General features: G+C 43.9%; 2 protein-coding genes and 1 long non-coding RNA gene across 8 annotated transcripts in view; 1 reads left to right on the top strand and 2 right to left on the bottom strand.

Moving 5' to 3' along the window:
- The window catches only part of cacnb1 (calcium channel, voltage-dependent, beta 1 subunit), a 27,424-nt gene extending 21,943 nt beyond the window's left edge, over positions 1-5,481 (bottom strand). For 3 of the 5 annotated variants that reach the window (XM_035614182.2, XM_035614184.2, XM_035614186.2), the window contains exon 1: positions 5,186-5,481. In XM_035614182.2, the coding sequence (XP_035470075.1) occupies positions 5,186-5,275 (90 nt within the window). In that variant the 5' untranslated portion in view covers positions 5,276-5,481. The remainder of the gene's footprint in view (positions 1-5,185) is intronic. The other 2 variants (XM_035614179.2, XM_035614181.2) reach the window with 1 other exon arrangement.
- A 1,459-nt stretch (positions 5,482-6,940) lies between these two features.
- LOC118288285 lies at positions 6,941-10,497 on the bottom strand. Its single transcript, XR_004785832.2, has 3 exons — positions 10,359-10,497; positions 8,152-8,203; positions 6,941-7,892 (listed from the first exon to the last, which is right to left on the bottom strand). It is a non-coding gene; the product is annotated as an uncharacterized LOC118288285 (long non-coding RNA).
- rpl19 (ribosomal protein L19) lies at positions 9,945-13,097 on the top strand. Of its 2 annotated transcripts, none has more exons than XM_035614206.2 (6): positions 9,945-9,999; positions 10,392-10,498; positions 11,505-11,627; positions 11,851-11,971; positions 12,173-12,283; positions 12,899-13,097. In XM_035614206.2, the coding sequence occupies exons 1-6, from the start codon at positions 9,995-9,997 to the stop codon at positions 13,020-13,022; spliced, it is 591 nt and encodes a 196-aa protein (XP_035470099.1). In that variant the 5' UTR covers positions 9,945-9,994; the 3' UTR covers positions 13,023-13,097. The 2 variants fall into 2 exon arrangements, with proteins under 2 accessions (XP_035470099.1, XP_047184289.1); XM_047328333.1 differs by lacking the exon at positions 9,945-9,999 and adding an exon at positions 10,111-10,132.
- The last annotated feature ends 1,400 nt before the right edge of the window (positions 13,098-14,497 follow it).

Genomic DNA, 14,497 nt, shown 5'->3' with positions numbered 1-14,497 from the left:
GATGTTCAGTTCACTGTCACAGAGGAGCAAAGAAACCAGAAAATATTCACATGTAAGAAGCTGAAATCTGAGAGTTTTGACTTATTTTCCCCAGAGAAGCGACTTGAACCAATTAATCGTTTACAAAATAATTTTTATAGCGATTAATTTAGTAGTCGATTACTAATCGATTAACTGTTGCAGCTCTACTTCATTGATCCATGGGGGACATTGGGTACAATTGAGTGAAACCTGATACTGGCAATAAAAACATATGGCTATCAAACCCATAAACACTTAAAAAAAACTTAATGTAGCCACCAGAAACATTGAATTGATATCCAGAACTAATACTGACATAGGGAGGAATCCACGACTGCCTGCAAGGAAAGAAATACTTCCATTGCTTGTAGTCTATTCTCTTAAGGGGAATACTTTAATAGACACTATTCGTCCGACCTGCTGGTTTTTTTTTTTCATGCACAAACAATTACTTTCATCCACAACTGTCCACGCGTGCTGGATTACGCACGCAAACACTGAACCTTCAAACCTCAATGTATGAATATCTGCGGGCTGTTGCCGGGTCGGCAGGTGAGATGGTGTCACGCAGCAGTTGGGAGCGAGCTCTGTCCGGCTCCTTCACACAAAACATGACCTGTGACACCGGCACCAACTGATGCGAACACAGAACAACACGCCGCCGCCGCCGCCGCCGCCGCTGCTGCTGGGAGGCCTCACAGATCTCTCACGTGTAACCAGGAAGCCCTTTCTGTGCCCCGCTTGATTAGCTGCTGCCGAGAGGAAACCAGCGGGACGTGTTCTACGCCCAGAAGGAAATTAGCGGCGGAGCCACGAGATCACCGCCTTCGCCAACTTCCCGCCCGACGCGGTGACTGGCTTCTGGTGTTGGAAGTTGAACTTGAGATGACGATCGCAGGTCCTACCGTCCTGCTACTGTACAACCAGCACTGCTCCCAATAGAACACACACACACACACACACACACACACACACACACACAGGACTCAACCACTGTGCAATATTATATTTATTCTCCATGCAACTGTTGCTACTGCTCTGTACATATTAGTTATATTTTCATATTCAGTTATATTTTGTACATACATACTGCTTTTTAAAAAAAATCCTGTTAATGTCTTTCTATTCTGCTATTTCGTCTATATTTCTGTTCACTGTGACGACCAAGTTCCCCCATTGTGGGACGAATGAAGGTGAATCTTATCTTATCTTATCTTATCTCATCTTATGATACGTAACAAAATGGTTCAGCGACAAACGGGGACGGTAAAAAAATCTGTCCACCCACACAGGCAGAAGGAGTTTTTATGAAATGTGTGTGCAACTGGTGAATTACATACGCAACGCTGCAGATGATCGAGGGCGATTCAGCAACGACATCCAGCACCGGCAGAGAGAGGAACACGCGCCAGTGCCAGTTGTGCAACATCACCGCCGTATTACACATGCACATGTTTTTCATCCACTTGGTCGGTGTGGGCGACTTCCCCTTGACCTCCCCCCAGCGCGGCCAATCGATCGCCCCTAAAGAAGCCATTTTCATATCGAGCCAGTGCAGTGACCCGTCTGTGACACGGCATTAACGGCGCCTCTTCACCAGGCCCCTTAATTCCACCGCTGGCGCTGACGCACGGGGAGATCATGGACTTTGACTTCCTGGATCTCCGAACGCGTAAAAACAATGTTCTTTTCTTTTCCCTCTTATGTCAAGATATTATTTCATGTCATACGGGGCGGGGGGGGGGGGTAAACCTTATGTGATATTATTGGGCTGTTAATTATGCGCTATCCTCGTGCACATTTGCTCAAATAATGAACCCCCTGAAGCCTCAAGACTTTCTGATGAACTTTTGAATGGGACACACAACAACAAAGATTGAGGATTTCGTCCCTCCATTCCTGCTGTGCACTAAAAGCGTGTAGGATCTCCTGACCGACAGTGTGAACAGGAGGAGAGATCTAACTTGACTTAGACGACGTGACCACACTGCGGATTTGATTCTCAACCCCCCGGTTAGATAATCTGCCTCCTCACGATGCTGGAGATGATGCAGCTGCCGCCAGGTATCCCAGCGGATTACGCTTGTAGATACAATGTTGGGATCGAGACGACGAGTCCCCGGTCCTCAAAAGTCAAATGTCCTTTCCGAGGACTTGAGGCGGGAGATGTGGGCAGATGACGGCTTGTCGTGAATTCACGGCAAGTTTAACGTGATGTTTGTGGTGCTGTTAGGTGTGTGTGTGTGTGTGTGTGTGTGTGTGTGTGTGTGTGTGTGTGTGTGTGTGTGTGTAAAGGGGGGTCTCTATGATCTGTGCCATGATGGGGCAAGTTCCTGTCAGCAAAGGGCAGGGGAAATGCCAGAGGAAGTACGGTGGGGAGGCGTCCTCTCGCCAAACATCCTCCCAGATTAACCGTGTGATTAAACAGGGTGTTGTTGGGCGTGTGAGCGCGGGGGCCTCAGTTCGAACTGGAAGGTGGAAGGACGATCGTAGTGTTCCAAATGCCTTGGAGATGTGATGCTCAAATTCGACAGACACAATCTGGCGGCTGAATCCGCGAGTGAATTTCTTCTTCTGTGCTGTGTGGCGCTGGGCACAGGCCCCTCGGGATGTTGGAAATGCGGCCTCGTGCTTCGTCTCTCTGCACGGCAGCGCTCTGAACGCACGTAGCCGCGTGACCCGCTGCAGGTCTGCATGAACTTTATATCGAATTGATCAAAGGTGCTCACACACACACACACACACACACACACACACACACCTGCTGCCCGGCACAAGGACAAGGTGGGAGGTTGGGGGGGGGGGGGGGGGGGGGGGGGGGGGCGGGGTCCCATCTGTTTCTGCCTTGTAGCAAATATAAGGCCTGATTTCTAACAACAACAACCGGGATGAGGTGAGGGCGGAGGTGAAGACGGTGGGACATCCGACGTGGATGTGCCGGAGAAGAAGAAGTCGGAGAGAGCTGAGGGGGAGGAGGAGAGAGGGAGGAGGGGGAGGAGGAGAGAGGGAGGAGGAGAGAGGGATGAGGGGGAGGACGAGAGAGGGAGGAGGAGAGAGGGATGAGGGGGAGGAGGGGGAGGAGGAGAGAGGGAGGAGGGGGAGGAGGAGAGAGGGATGAGAGGGAGGAGGAGAGAGGGAGGAGGAGAGAGGCATGAGGGGGAGGAGGGGGAGGAGGAGAGAGGGATGAGAGGGAGGAGGAGAGAGGGATGAGGGGGAGGAGGGGGAGGAGGAGAGAGGGAGGAGGGGGAGGAGGAGAGAGGGATGAGAGGGAGGAGGAGAGAGGGATGAGGGGGAGGAGGGGGAGGAGGAGAGAGGGAGGAGGGGGAGGAGGAGAGAGGGAGGAGGAGAGAGGCATGAGGGGGAGGAGGGGGAGGAGGGGGAGGAGGAGAGAGGGATGAGAGGGAGGAGGAGAGAGGGATGAGGGGGAGGAGGGGGAGGAGGAGAGAGGGAGGAGGAGAGAGGGATGAGGAGAGAGGGATGAGGGGGAGGAGGAGAGAGGCATGAGGGGGAGGAGGAGAGAGGGATGAGGAGAGAGGGATGAGGGGGAGGAGGAGAGAGGCATGAGGGGGAGGAGGAGAGAGGGATGAGGAGAGACAAATGAGGGGAAGGGGGAGAGAGGGATGAGGAGAGAGGGAGGAGGGGGAGGAGGAGAGAGGGATGAGGAGAGAGGGAGGAGGGGGAGGAGGAGAGAGGGATGAGGAGAGACGGAGGAGGGGGAGGAGGAGAGAGGGAGGAGGAGAGCGGGATGAGGGGGAGGAGGAGAGAGGGATGAGGAAGAGTGGGAGTGAAAGAGGAGAGAGGGAAAAGGACTTGGCTCGGTTGGAGGCTCTGGTTGTCTGTGGCGCTGTGTTTCTTTTCTCGTTTTTTTTTCTTCCCTTCTCCAGAGAGACAATGACTGCGCTCAGCGTGGGCGTGTTTGTTCTAGATATTCTCATCATCATGTTTCTGTTTTTTTTTTCTTCTCTTCTTCCATTTAAGCCGCTCTGACTACAGATGCCCACCACATCGTGTCACGTCCAATAAAAGCCGCGGTTTATTTGTGTTCTGCAGAAAGACTGACGCCGACGAGAGCGAGCGGATGTGACTGTTCTGTATCTGAAGGGGAACAGATCGATTCAACAAGTGGAATTTATGAAGGTGGCAACGTTGTCTGAGGAGCAAAGACCAAAATTTGATGTCACACACAAGACTTCAAACTAAAGGGCCCGACCGATGTACGCGTTGGCCGATAAAATCAGCTGATGTGAGCCAACAAACGATATGAAAACTTTAACAGAAAGATAGACCTGCATCTACGTTTACATTAGATGTTAAAAGGAAATATTTTTATTCTCTGAGTTCAAGTTCTACATATTATATTTTTGATGAAGTTTATGTTTAAATTGTAACATATCAAGCCTCACTCACATGTCTTTGTCATTAGGGTTCGATAACGACATATTAGGAATCATTGTCATTTAAAATATATATACAGTATATATATTGGCCCATATCTGAAACGTTTTACTCCCAATAACATCGTATATCGACATCAGCCCTCCAAAAAAATCCATATCGGTCGAGTTCTACTACAAAACCCTCAGCTTCTACAAAACATAATTTTTTCCAATTACAGTTATCACTATGGGTTTGACACACTCTCTTTCTGGATTTATGTAAATTCCAGTTAAAACTCAAAAAAAAAAAATCCAGCTGTTGAGGCAACAGTTTGTGTCACACCTACTTGTTAATTGATTCTTCCATAAAGACCCAATGAGCAGAAAGCATCATAATAATAAAAAAAAAACAAGCGTTACATCATATCCTCACATATGGTTACACACACACACACACACACACACAAACAGGGAAGCAAAAAGCAGCACACAATCTGCCCGATGGACCGAGGGTGTGTGATGATTGATAAGCACATCTGAAATCCAAATGAAGGGGGAAACTATATTATATACCACCAATTTTTTTTGTTTGGCTTCCGGTTGAATGATCTATTATTCATATTTATTCTGTCGTAAATCAGTGCGGCGATGTGACTCACGAACAACCTGTTAATCCTCACCAGCGGAGGTGTTCGTCGATGGCACTGTGCAATTTCCCCGTTGGAGAATAAAGTGCAGACTTTTTCATATTTTCCTCTCATACATAATTCCATACGTGATCCCCTTACCTGTGTGTGTGGATGGTGGTCGAACATGTCCATCTGGATCTCCTGGGTCGAGGTCGAAGGCGTCCTGGACATACTACTTTTCTGTACCATTGATTTAACTTTTGTTTCAAGAGAGAAATCTATTTCTCAGTGCGTTCCCCGCGCGTTTATGACGATGGCGATGATGATGATGCTGTCGACGGACTCATCTCTGTCTCTTCTTTTGGTCTTTTGGGGTTTTTGTTCTTCGCCCCTCACCAACACGGGGGATGATGAAGCCGCTGATGTATCGGAGCTGGCTGGTGAAATAATGGCAACAGCTGCCTCCATCCAGCCTATAGCGCTGCACACTGGCGCACCACAGTCAAGTCTGAGGAATTGACGCAACTTCTGCTTTCAAAATAAAATGTCTTTGAAAGAAGGTGAACCACAAGCACCGGGGAGGGTGTGATTAATTTAACACCACGATGAGGATGGAGAAGTAATTCACAGGATTTTCCTATTCATAATATTATTATTTAATCTTTATTCACATGATTTTTTTTTTTTTTAAAAACACAGCCTATTGCAGTATTTTGGACAAATGGACCGTGGCTCGGCGACCTTAGTGTTACCCCGGTTCAAGTATAGGGATAATGTCTTTTTTTAAATTGCAAAGAAGCTATTGACAATAAACGCATAAGCGAATGAATAAGTGGCTGTAGTTTCTATCATACATCCAATAGAAAATCTAATCTAATCTCACACAAATTTTAAGCAACAAAAAAAGTTTAAAAATGGATGAAAAGAACGATGATAGCTCTGCCTCCCTCCCTTCAAATAATTGTTCATTGGTCAATATTATTATGTGATATGATATTTATTCACAAGGGTCATTAAATATTTCCTGATTGATTTAAAAGAATTCAGGAACTGTTATCATTATCCCCATCTCTTTGTTTGCAGAGATGCAAATAATTCAATATTATTTCCAAACGTTACAAGGTCATTTTTTAAGTGAGCCTGTTATTAACGTTGTAATCCACAGCAGAATTATGGACAAACGATTGAAAGTTTGGATGGAAACAATCATATATCTCTTTTGGACGGGCCCACGGGTTGTTATTGTCCTACCACTGCTTTACACAAGAGTCTGCGCTGGAGGAGAAACATGAATTAACTCCAATAAATTATAACGACTTGTGGTGATACACCGATAATTAATTTCTTTCCAATCGTTTGTAAGTCACTTTAAAAAATGTCAGCATTAATCGGCCTATTACTTATCTTTTCTATAGGCGTTGTATTATAAAAGTGTTCATCGTGCTGTAAAGAAGTAATGATTATAACATTTAAAGTCTAAATATCAGTCGTTACAAGAAATAATTTCAAATGTGAGAGCATGCTAATGCAACTGGGCCAGTCTTCCAGCAGACTTGCTTTTTATTTTGAAGGCGGTGTTCGGTAGCTTCCGGTATACGTACGTGGTTTTTCTTTTCGACTTGACGCCGTTTCTGTGTCTGTGCGCTCAACACGCTCCAGCTGGGAGCCGAGGACCACGCCCCACTGAACAGACCACACCTCCACTTATCGATTGATGGGAGGAGGGAGGATGGAGGAGGGAGGAGGGAGGGGGGGGGGGGGATCAACACCTGATGAGTGTGGACAGACTGTCAGACCGAGACCCTGGCTGGTCCCCACACTGGGACCCTGGGACCAGAGGCACCGGTGGGTCTGTAATGAGTGGGTGAGAAAACAAACTATCCAAGTGGTGGTTTGAAGATGTGGAGGCTCCTGGTGCTGATGTGGCCTGGAGCTAAAACCACCAAAGAGCTGCCAGATCCTCCAGGGATCCTCCAGGTCTATTACTGACTCTATAGTGAGGACACATGGGAACGAATGTGCCAAAGACCCCAGAGCTTTATGGGGGAGGAGGGGGGTTCTGACACATGCCAAATTATAATTATACTTATTTATAGCACATTTTTTTGAATCCGCTTGGTGGATAAGGACAGCAAAAATAAATGTTGCCTATACTCAGATTACAAACATGACTCTGTCAATTACCAGTGTATTAAAGAAAATAAATAATAACACCTTTATATCTGCCACTTGGTTAAAAAAATTTAAAGATGTAGTTAGACAAGTTAGACATGAATATATAAACACAGACCCTGTTTGCTTCGGGGTTTGTTTCTAAATCTGTCACTCGTTTCAAACTTTAAATTCAAATCGATTGGTAAAATTGGATAAAAAAAATTAATCTTCAAATGAAAATTGACGTATATAACATCAAAAATGCTAAAATAATGCATACATTGTCAGGGAATGATCCAAATTGTCACGGACATGGTTTGAGTGTGACTTAAAATAATGAGCATGGATGATGATGAAGGTGATGATGATGATGATGATGAGATCATACCGACTGATGAGGCGAGCCTGAGTAAACCAGGATGGGGGCTGATTCATCCTCCACCTCCACCTCTCGTTGAAATCACACCCGGGGAGCTGAAGGGAAACCTGGTGTGACGTGGTTCTGATTCGAGCCGATGGCACCGAGCCGCCCACCAGATCCTCCTTGTGTGGCTCATACTTCCGGAGAGATGGGAGGGAGGACGCCTTGCTAGTCACTCTCTTCAAAATTGAAAAAAACTTGTGCACACAATGTGCAGAAGGAGACTTTTTTCAGGTTGTTCTCCTCTGGATCACTTCCTGGTTGTCCAGCTCTGTGCTGTTGCCCCAGGCACTGAGTCAACATCAGCAGGATAGAATCAAGAACAAGGGTCAATATACTTTATCATATGTGTGGATAAGTATTTTTTCTTTTTACATGGGATTTGTTTGTCATTTTTGTCTCCGTCTAGATGGACATGGCTTCACGAGCCTCGTGAGTAACAGCTCTGTCGTGACGGACACAGCCAGTGCATCATCACAAACACCCCCTGATGAATTCATTTCTTGAAATATATCCTGCAAATGATAGGATTGCGTCTCTCTGAACCCACCTCTGCTTGTCCGTTGAGGTTCAGCTTCGCCAAGTCCAGAGAAATAAAGGGTCTTTTGATGAAAAACAAATGGTAAAACAATCAGTCAGATGATTTGACCCTTTTGTACAACAACGGCGTGTGTCCAGCTCTTGAAGGGACAAACAGAGACGTGTTTCATCTTAATATACAAGTCATTAACAATATGGGTTGGAACAGATCACACCAATAAATGGCACTATGAGAAAAGCATAAACACTGGTAATAAATCAATGCTAAGGAGCATACATGCGGGTACTCATTTGTGAATGTATACAGATGAACTCTCACGTGTGACTAAATAGAAGTTGACACAATTTCTTCACCTTGAGCAGAAATTAGATATGAATCTGCACATTAATTTATTACCTTTTCTTTTAGATTAAATCACCAGATTAATCTCAAACTGATATGGTTGGTTTTAGACATTTTATAGACATTTCATTTTCTTTGGTCAATGTTTAATGCTGTAATGCACTACACTTTCTCCACTAAATTTTTCGTGCATCTTGGTTTAATGCTTTGAGCATCCAGCCTCTTTGGGATTCAAACCTTGTTGTATTTGTTGCAGCAGTATCTTTTGAGGCTTGTGATCCGGTACTTTGGGTCATTGTACTTTGCCTGGTGATGATAATGATTTTGTTTGGTGATTCTGGGTTTATCCGAGGTGAAGAAGAAGAGTGATCCTCGTGCACCCACGTTGTGAGGCATGCAGCGTTGCCATGGAGACGGGCTGCTGCCTTGAGAGTCGACCATGCAACGTTGCAGCCTTAATAAGAAACCGGTCAGATGGTATTATGTACCAGTTGTTTATATTAGAAGTAGCTGGAGCTGCTGCTAATTGAATTAATTAATTAATTAATTTCTTTCACTAATTTCACAGTGCATGACTTAACAGTTCAGACTGTAATTACGGATACTTTGGGTTTGTGCAATATTTTGAGAACAGATTTCTTGTTTTGTCGTCAGAGACAGCAGCGCAGGTTTTTACAATAAAGTGTTGCTGCTTTTTATATATGCTTTAAAGTTCCAAACCATAAAAACATATATAAAATGAAAAACAGCCCTCTCCTAAATCAGAATGACTTTTGGCATTACAGGAAATAAGTTCAGAAAGTATATTGATACGTTGTTTTTATGATTGTTATACTCATTTTTATTTTCAGTATAATGGAAAAAACTATTAGTGGCCACTGATTTAAGGCAGCAATCACATAAATAAAATAACATAATAATAAGAATAAAAATAAAAATAAAACAAAGAATATAACAAAGATTTTTTTAACTGTCCTTAATCATTTTAATCTGCTTATTGAACATATTTTATGATGGGGATTGAAAGTTTCACGTCAAGGCTTACCTATAAAAACTGGAAAAAAGGATATTATATTAATATTATAATTTTATATTATTACTTGAATCTCCCTTTAACAACATACAAAACATGAAAATAAAACAATATAAATAAAGTGCTGTGTGTTTCCAGGTCTCAACACCGCCCCTAAGTGGTAAAACGTCAGAACGCATCCATGTACTACGTCACCCATAATGCATTGCAAAAAACGATGGTTGGTACCATCGTTTTACAAAGGGGGAAGGAGATTTAAACTTTTGAAGTTAAACCCAGATTACCTTTGTTTTTAGTGATATTTTTGTTTTTTGCGTTTTCAAATTAAGTAAAATATTAGTACTGTAAAAATATTTCAGGTATTTGTCGTGTGTTATCTGGGCGGGAGATGTTCAGTGCTCAAAGTTGGACTCTCCTCCGCAGTGGTAGCTTCCGGTCCGTCTCTGCAGCCTTCCTTTTCCTACTGAAGTAGCAGCCATGAGGTAGGACCGCGGTCTGCGGCTCGTTGAAAACTCATTATTCAGCCGTTAAAAACATCACATGTTAACTTCGTATCACTCCCGTAGGACGATCGACCTCACAATTCATCGATACGCAAAGTTTAAACTTTATAAAGTAATTAAAAATCCCACATTTTACGTATTCTCGGCGCGACACGATGTAGCCGACGGGAGGAGGCCATGTTGTGAACCCGGCTGCCTGTTAGCTCGATGCTAGCTGCGCGGCTAACGGCGGCTAACTCGCCGATCTGGTGTTATAGAACCTAAAAAGATCAATAATAAATCTGATTGTATGGATGTTTAGAGGCGGGAGTTGAATCATAGTCGTGTGTCCGACTGACCGGGTGCTCTGTGTCTTGTGCCCCCCCCGTCAGCATGCTCAGGCTCCAGAAGCGTCTCGCCTCCAGCGTCCTGCGCTGCGGGAAGAAGAAGGTCTGGCTGGATCCCAACGAGACCAACGAGATCGCCAACGCCAACTCCCGTAAGTCGTCCGGAAGTTCTGTTAATCAGCCTTTAAGTGTGACACCAGCCTTCAGCTGCTGGATGGATGATGGATGGATGTCTCATTGTTCCAGGCTCAGTTGACTCCACAGCTGTTTTCCCAAAACGTGGCACTAGGAAAACAAAGTATTCAACTCGTGCACAATAGTCAGGCATTGGATTGTAGATTGACAATGACGTGATATTGTGGAATTGACTGCAGCCCTGGAAGGTGGGCTCCTACAGGTGTGCAGCTCCATCATATCTATAGTTTTCATAATGCAACTTACTGTCACTGCCTGGTCATTGACTCCTAAGTCTTCTAAACTTAACTTCTCACCGACTCCAGTGTTTCTGATTTAATGTGTAACCTGATGATAGATCTGAGATTGTGGGATTTCTGCAGTCCATTGAAATCAGTTTCTATTTTTTTTTAATGAACCAAAAATTAATAAATGGACTTATATTGGTCATATATTACTTTAAAATCAAATTTCACTTTCCACCGTTTTATTAATTCTTATTATTTTAGAATCATTGTCGATGGATAACTGTTCGGAAGTGTTGAATGGTTTATGGCTATTGCCGTCATGTTTCAACTTGTAGTAATGTCATACAATGTGATGGCGAATCAAGTAACAGATCATTGACATCTGTGAGAAAAACTGTTAGTTATTTCAACAGATATTTCTTTAGACTCAGAGATAGATATTACTATGACGGTTGTATGAAGTGACACACAAATTGAACAGTGGAGACCGTCTGTAATTTCAAGCGATCAACATCTCTGAAGATTTTCTAATTATGTTATCATGTTGCTTGGTGTATGTTCTCTTGTTCTCCTCTTAATAAGAATTAACTCTAGAATAACTCTAGAGTTATGGTTTGGTTCTCATATTCCCCAGGACTGGTGTGTGTCTTGAATGTCTCGTTTTGGCTGATGTAAGCGTACGGTGGATTTATCCCATGAATCCCCCGTAGCTCACCTTGTGTCCTTCTGCGTCCAGGTCAGCAGATCCGTAAACTGGTGAAGGATGGTCTTATCATTCGCAAGCCTGTCACGGTCCACTCCAGGGCTCGCTGCCGCAAGAACACGCTTGCGCGCCGCAAGGGGAGACACACGGGTGTCGGTAAGTTGGAACCGTCTCTGACCTGATGTCGTATGTAGATTTGTACTTCATGTGCGCTTTTTCATATTTGCCAAATTTGTACGTCACGAGGAAACCAGCAACGAATCCGAAGTTATTCGGCTAAACTGATGAATCTAGCAAGCCATTATCTTTGTGAGACAGTCGTTGTGTGGGACGATTAATGAGATCAATGCCTAATACCTGTCTAATTTACTTTCCCCAGGTAAGAGAAAGGGTACAGCCAACGCCCGTATGCCAGAGAAGTTGTGCTGGATGCGCCGCATGAGGATCCTGCGTCGTCTTCTCCGTCGCTACAGGGAGGCAAAGAAGATCGACAGGCACATGTAGGTTCCTGTTTTTTGCTCCTTTCGATGGATTTGTCGATCTGTTAAAGAGATAAAATGTTTTCGTGTCTAAATATAAGTTGAATATGGCTGGTTGTCTTTGCCAGAGGATGTTGGGGCAGACAAACCTACATTCTGATTGAATACATTTTCTAATACTGCATTGACTGCACCCCCTCTCCCTTCCTGCTCCCCTCCCAGGTACCACAGCCTCTACCTGAGGGCCAAGGGTAACGTGTTCAAGAATAAGCGTATCCTGATGGAGCACATTCACAAGCTGAAGGCAGACAAGGCCCGCAAGAAGCTCCTGTCGTAAGTCAACACCCACAACTCATTTCCTGTTGTTTTTTTCAGGGTCCTTGAATAGGAACTCGAACACCTTCGTATGAAGTTCATGTTCTCGGTTACACTACTTCCATAGTCAGTCTCATTCAGCTTTGAACTAAAGTGATAGATGTTGGGGATCCAAACTATAACGGTGTTTACCCACCTCCACAATTCAACTCTGTTAGGTTGTCCACCAGATTGTAGTTGGGCTTTATCATCTCCGGCAAGGAGGTTTATGTTTTCACCGACGTTTGTTGGTCCGTGTGTTTGTTAGCAGGATGACGCAAAAACAACTCAACCGATTTTCCATGAAATTTTGTTGAGGGGTGGGTCACGGCCCAAGTAAGGAACCCATTACATTTTGAAGCTGATCCAGATAAACAGGCAGATCCAGGAATAACTTTCTTCACTGCCTTAACTTGGCGAGATCAGGCCTTGGCCTGATGGGACGTATATAAAATAAATTCACATCAGATTTAGTTTGAGGACAGTTTCAACATTGAACGTGGGTCTGATTTTAGCTCGCAGCTGAGCCAGGAGAAAAATTTCCACCTCACATTTCCTGTATGCACGTGAACGAACGTCTGTTTCTCCCCACAGCGACCAGGCCGAGGCCCGTCGCTCTAAGACGAAGGAGGCCCGCAAGCGCCGCGAGGAGCGTCTCCAGGCCAAGAAGGAGGAGATCATCAAGAACTTGTCCAAGGAGGAGGAGACCAAGAAGTGATCTGGCTCCGTCCGTCCTTACCGACTCTGCTGTCGGTCAAGTGCTGACAATAAAAAGTGTACATAAAGACACTGACGCCGTGATCCTGTGCTTTGTTCTCTCATGAAAAAAAGTAATTAGCACACAACAACTAATGGTGAAATATCAATATATTTTAAACACAATTTTCCACCTTCACTTCATGTATTTTTCATGAGTTTGACTTAATCTATTTGGCTGTTCAGTGGGTTCCAAATATCCATTACCAGTAAAAGTTCTCAGTTATTTATGAATACATAATTTATCAGCTGTGAGGTCAGTGGACACGAGATAGTCCAAGAAACTGTCTGTAATGGCCAAATTATTTAATTATTTAAGTATTGATGAAATATTAATGCAAAGCATCAAAAGGACAATGTGTACCCTGCTCATGCGCTGTACGGTATATACTCAAATAAGTCAGCACTAACTTAGATATTGTAATGTAATTTTAAGTTTTTGTTTGGGTCTCTACAAAATTAAGTTTAGGTCGATTATATTGTCCAAAAGGAAACAAATAGGTTCCCTGTAACATTTCCTTTAAAATATATTGAGATATTAACACGGACACGATTTGTTAATCTGTTGTAAAGTCAGGTTTGCAATTTTAATCATGTTGCCGCCATCTAGTGGTTACGGCTGGTATGAAGAAGAAAAATCTGATTTGAATATTATCCAAGGAAATCAGTATTGAACATTAGTATTTAAAAAGTGAGTTGTTAAAGCAGTGGTAGTTATGTTATTATTGTTTATCGAGATTGTGCTACTTTTAATTGTGAGGTCAAAATTGTAAATTTTAAATATAATATGGGAAGTTTACACATCTCACTCTGACACGGTGAGTATCAGTGCAAGTCAATGGTTTTCCTGTTTTTTTTATTTTAGGTCAATGATACTTCGATGTAAATTATAAAATTACACATGCATCTGTGATATATTGAAGAAATAGTTTTTTAACACTTTAGAATAGAGGGTCCCTCATGTCCATTACAGCCACAGCAGGAAGTGTAAATTATGCATGTGGCCCCTCTAAAAGTGTGTGTGTGTGTGTGTGCGTGCGTGCTAAGCAGCTGTGGAATGCAGCGGGATCAGCTGTTCCTTTACCCACATGGTGACCCCATTACCGCCCCCCTCAGGCCGGCCCCTCCCATCGCACCTCCCCCGAGGTGGTGACGATTTAAGTGCCTGGAGAGAAAAAACCACAAAGATGATTCCATCAGGTGGCAACACAAGTCCCAGAGCTCATCTCCTCTCAGTAAGACTAATGACACTGCTGCTGGACCCTCATTGAAATAGTGTCTACTTATGTGATAAGTAATGGAGAAAGTGAACATAAGGTTGTAACCAACACATATTCCCATTATTGCCATCTTACATCTTATTTTGATTCATTGACGAATCATTTGGCCTAAAAAAAACGAACACACCAAAAGATCAGTCCAGCACCCAAAGATCTG

The sequence above is a fragment of the Scophthalmus maximus genome, chromosome 17 (genome assembly GCF_022379125.1).
Source record: "Scophthalmus maximus strain ysfricsl-2021 chromosome 17, ASM2237912v1, whole genome shotgun sequence".
Classification (NCBI taxonomy): Eukaryota; Metazoa; Chordata; class Actinopteri; order Pleuronectiformes; family Scophthalmidae; genus Scophthalmus; species Scophthalmus maximus.
This window is presented reverse-complemented; position numbering and strand designations above follow the sequence as displayed.

Coding starts and splice junctions, on each gene's coding strand:
- rpl19 (XM_035614206.2), top strand. Junction 11,972..12,172: donor AAGAAGATCGACAGGCACAT/GTAGGTTCCTGT, acceptor CTCCCCTCCCAG/GTACCACAGCCTCTACCTGA. Junction 12,284..12,898: donor GCCCGCAAGAAGCTCCTGTC/GTAAGTCAACAC, acceptor TTCTCCCCACAG/CGACCAGGCCGAGGCCCGTC.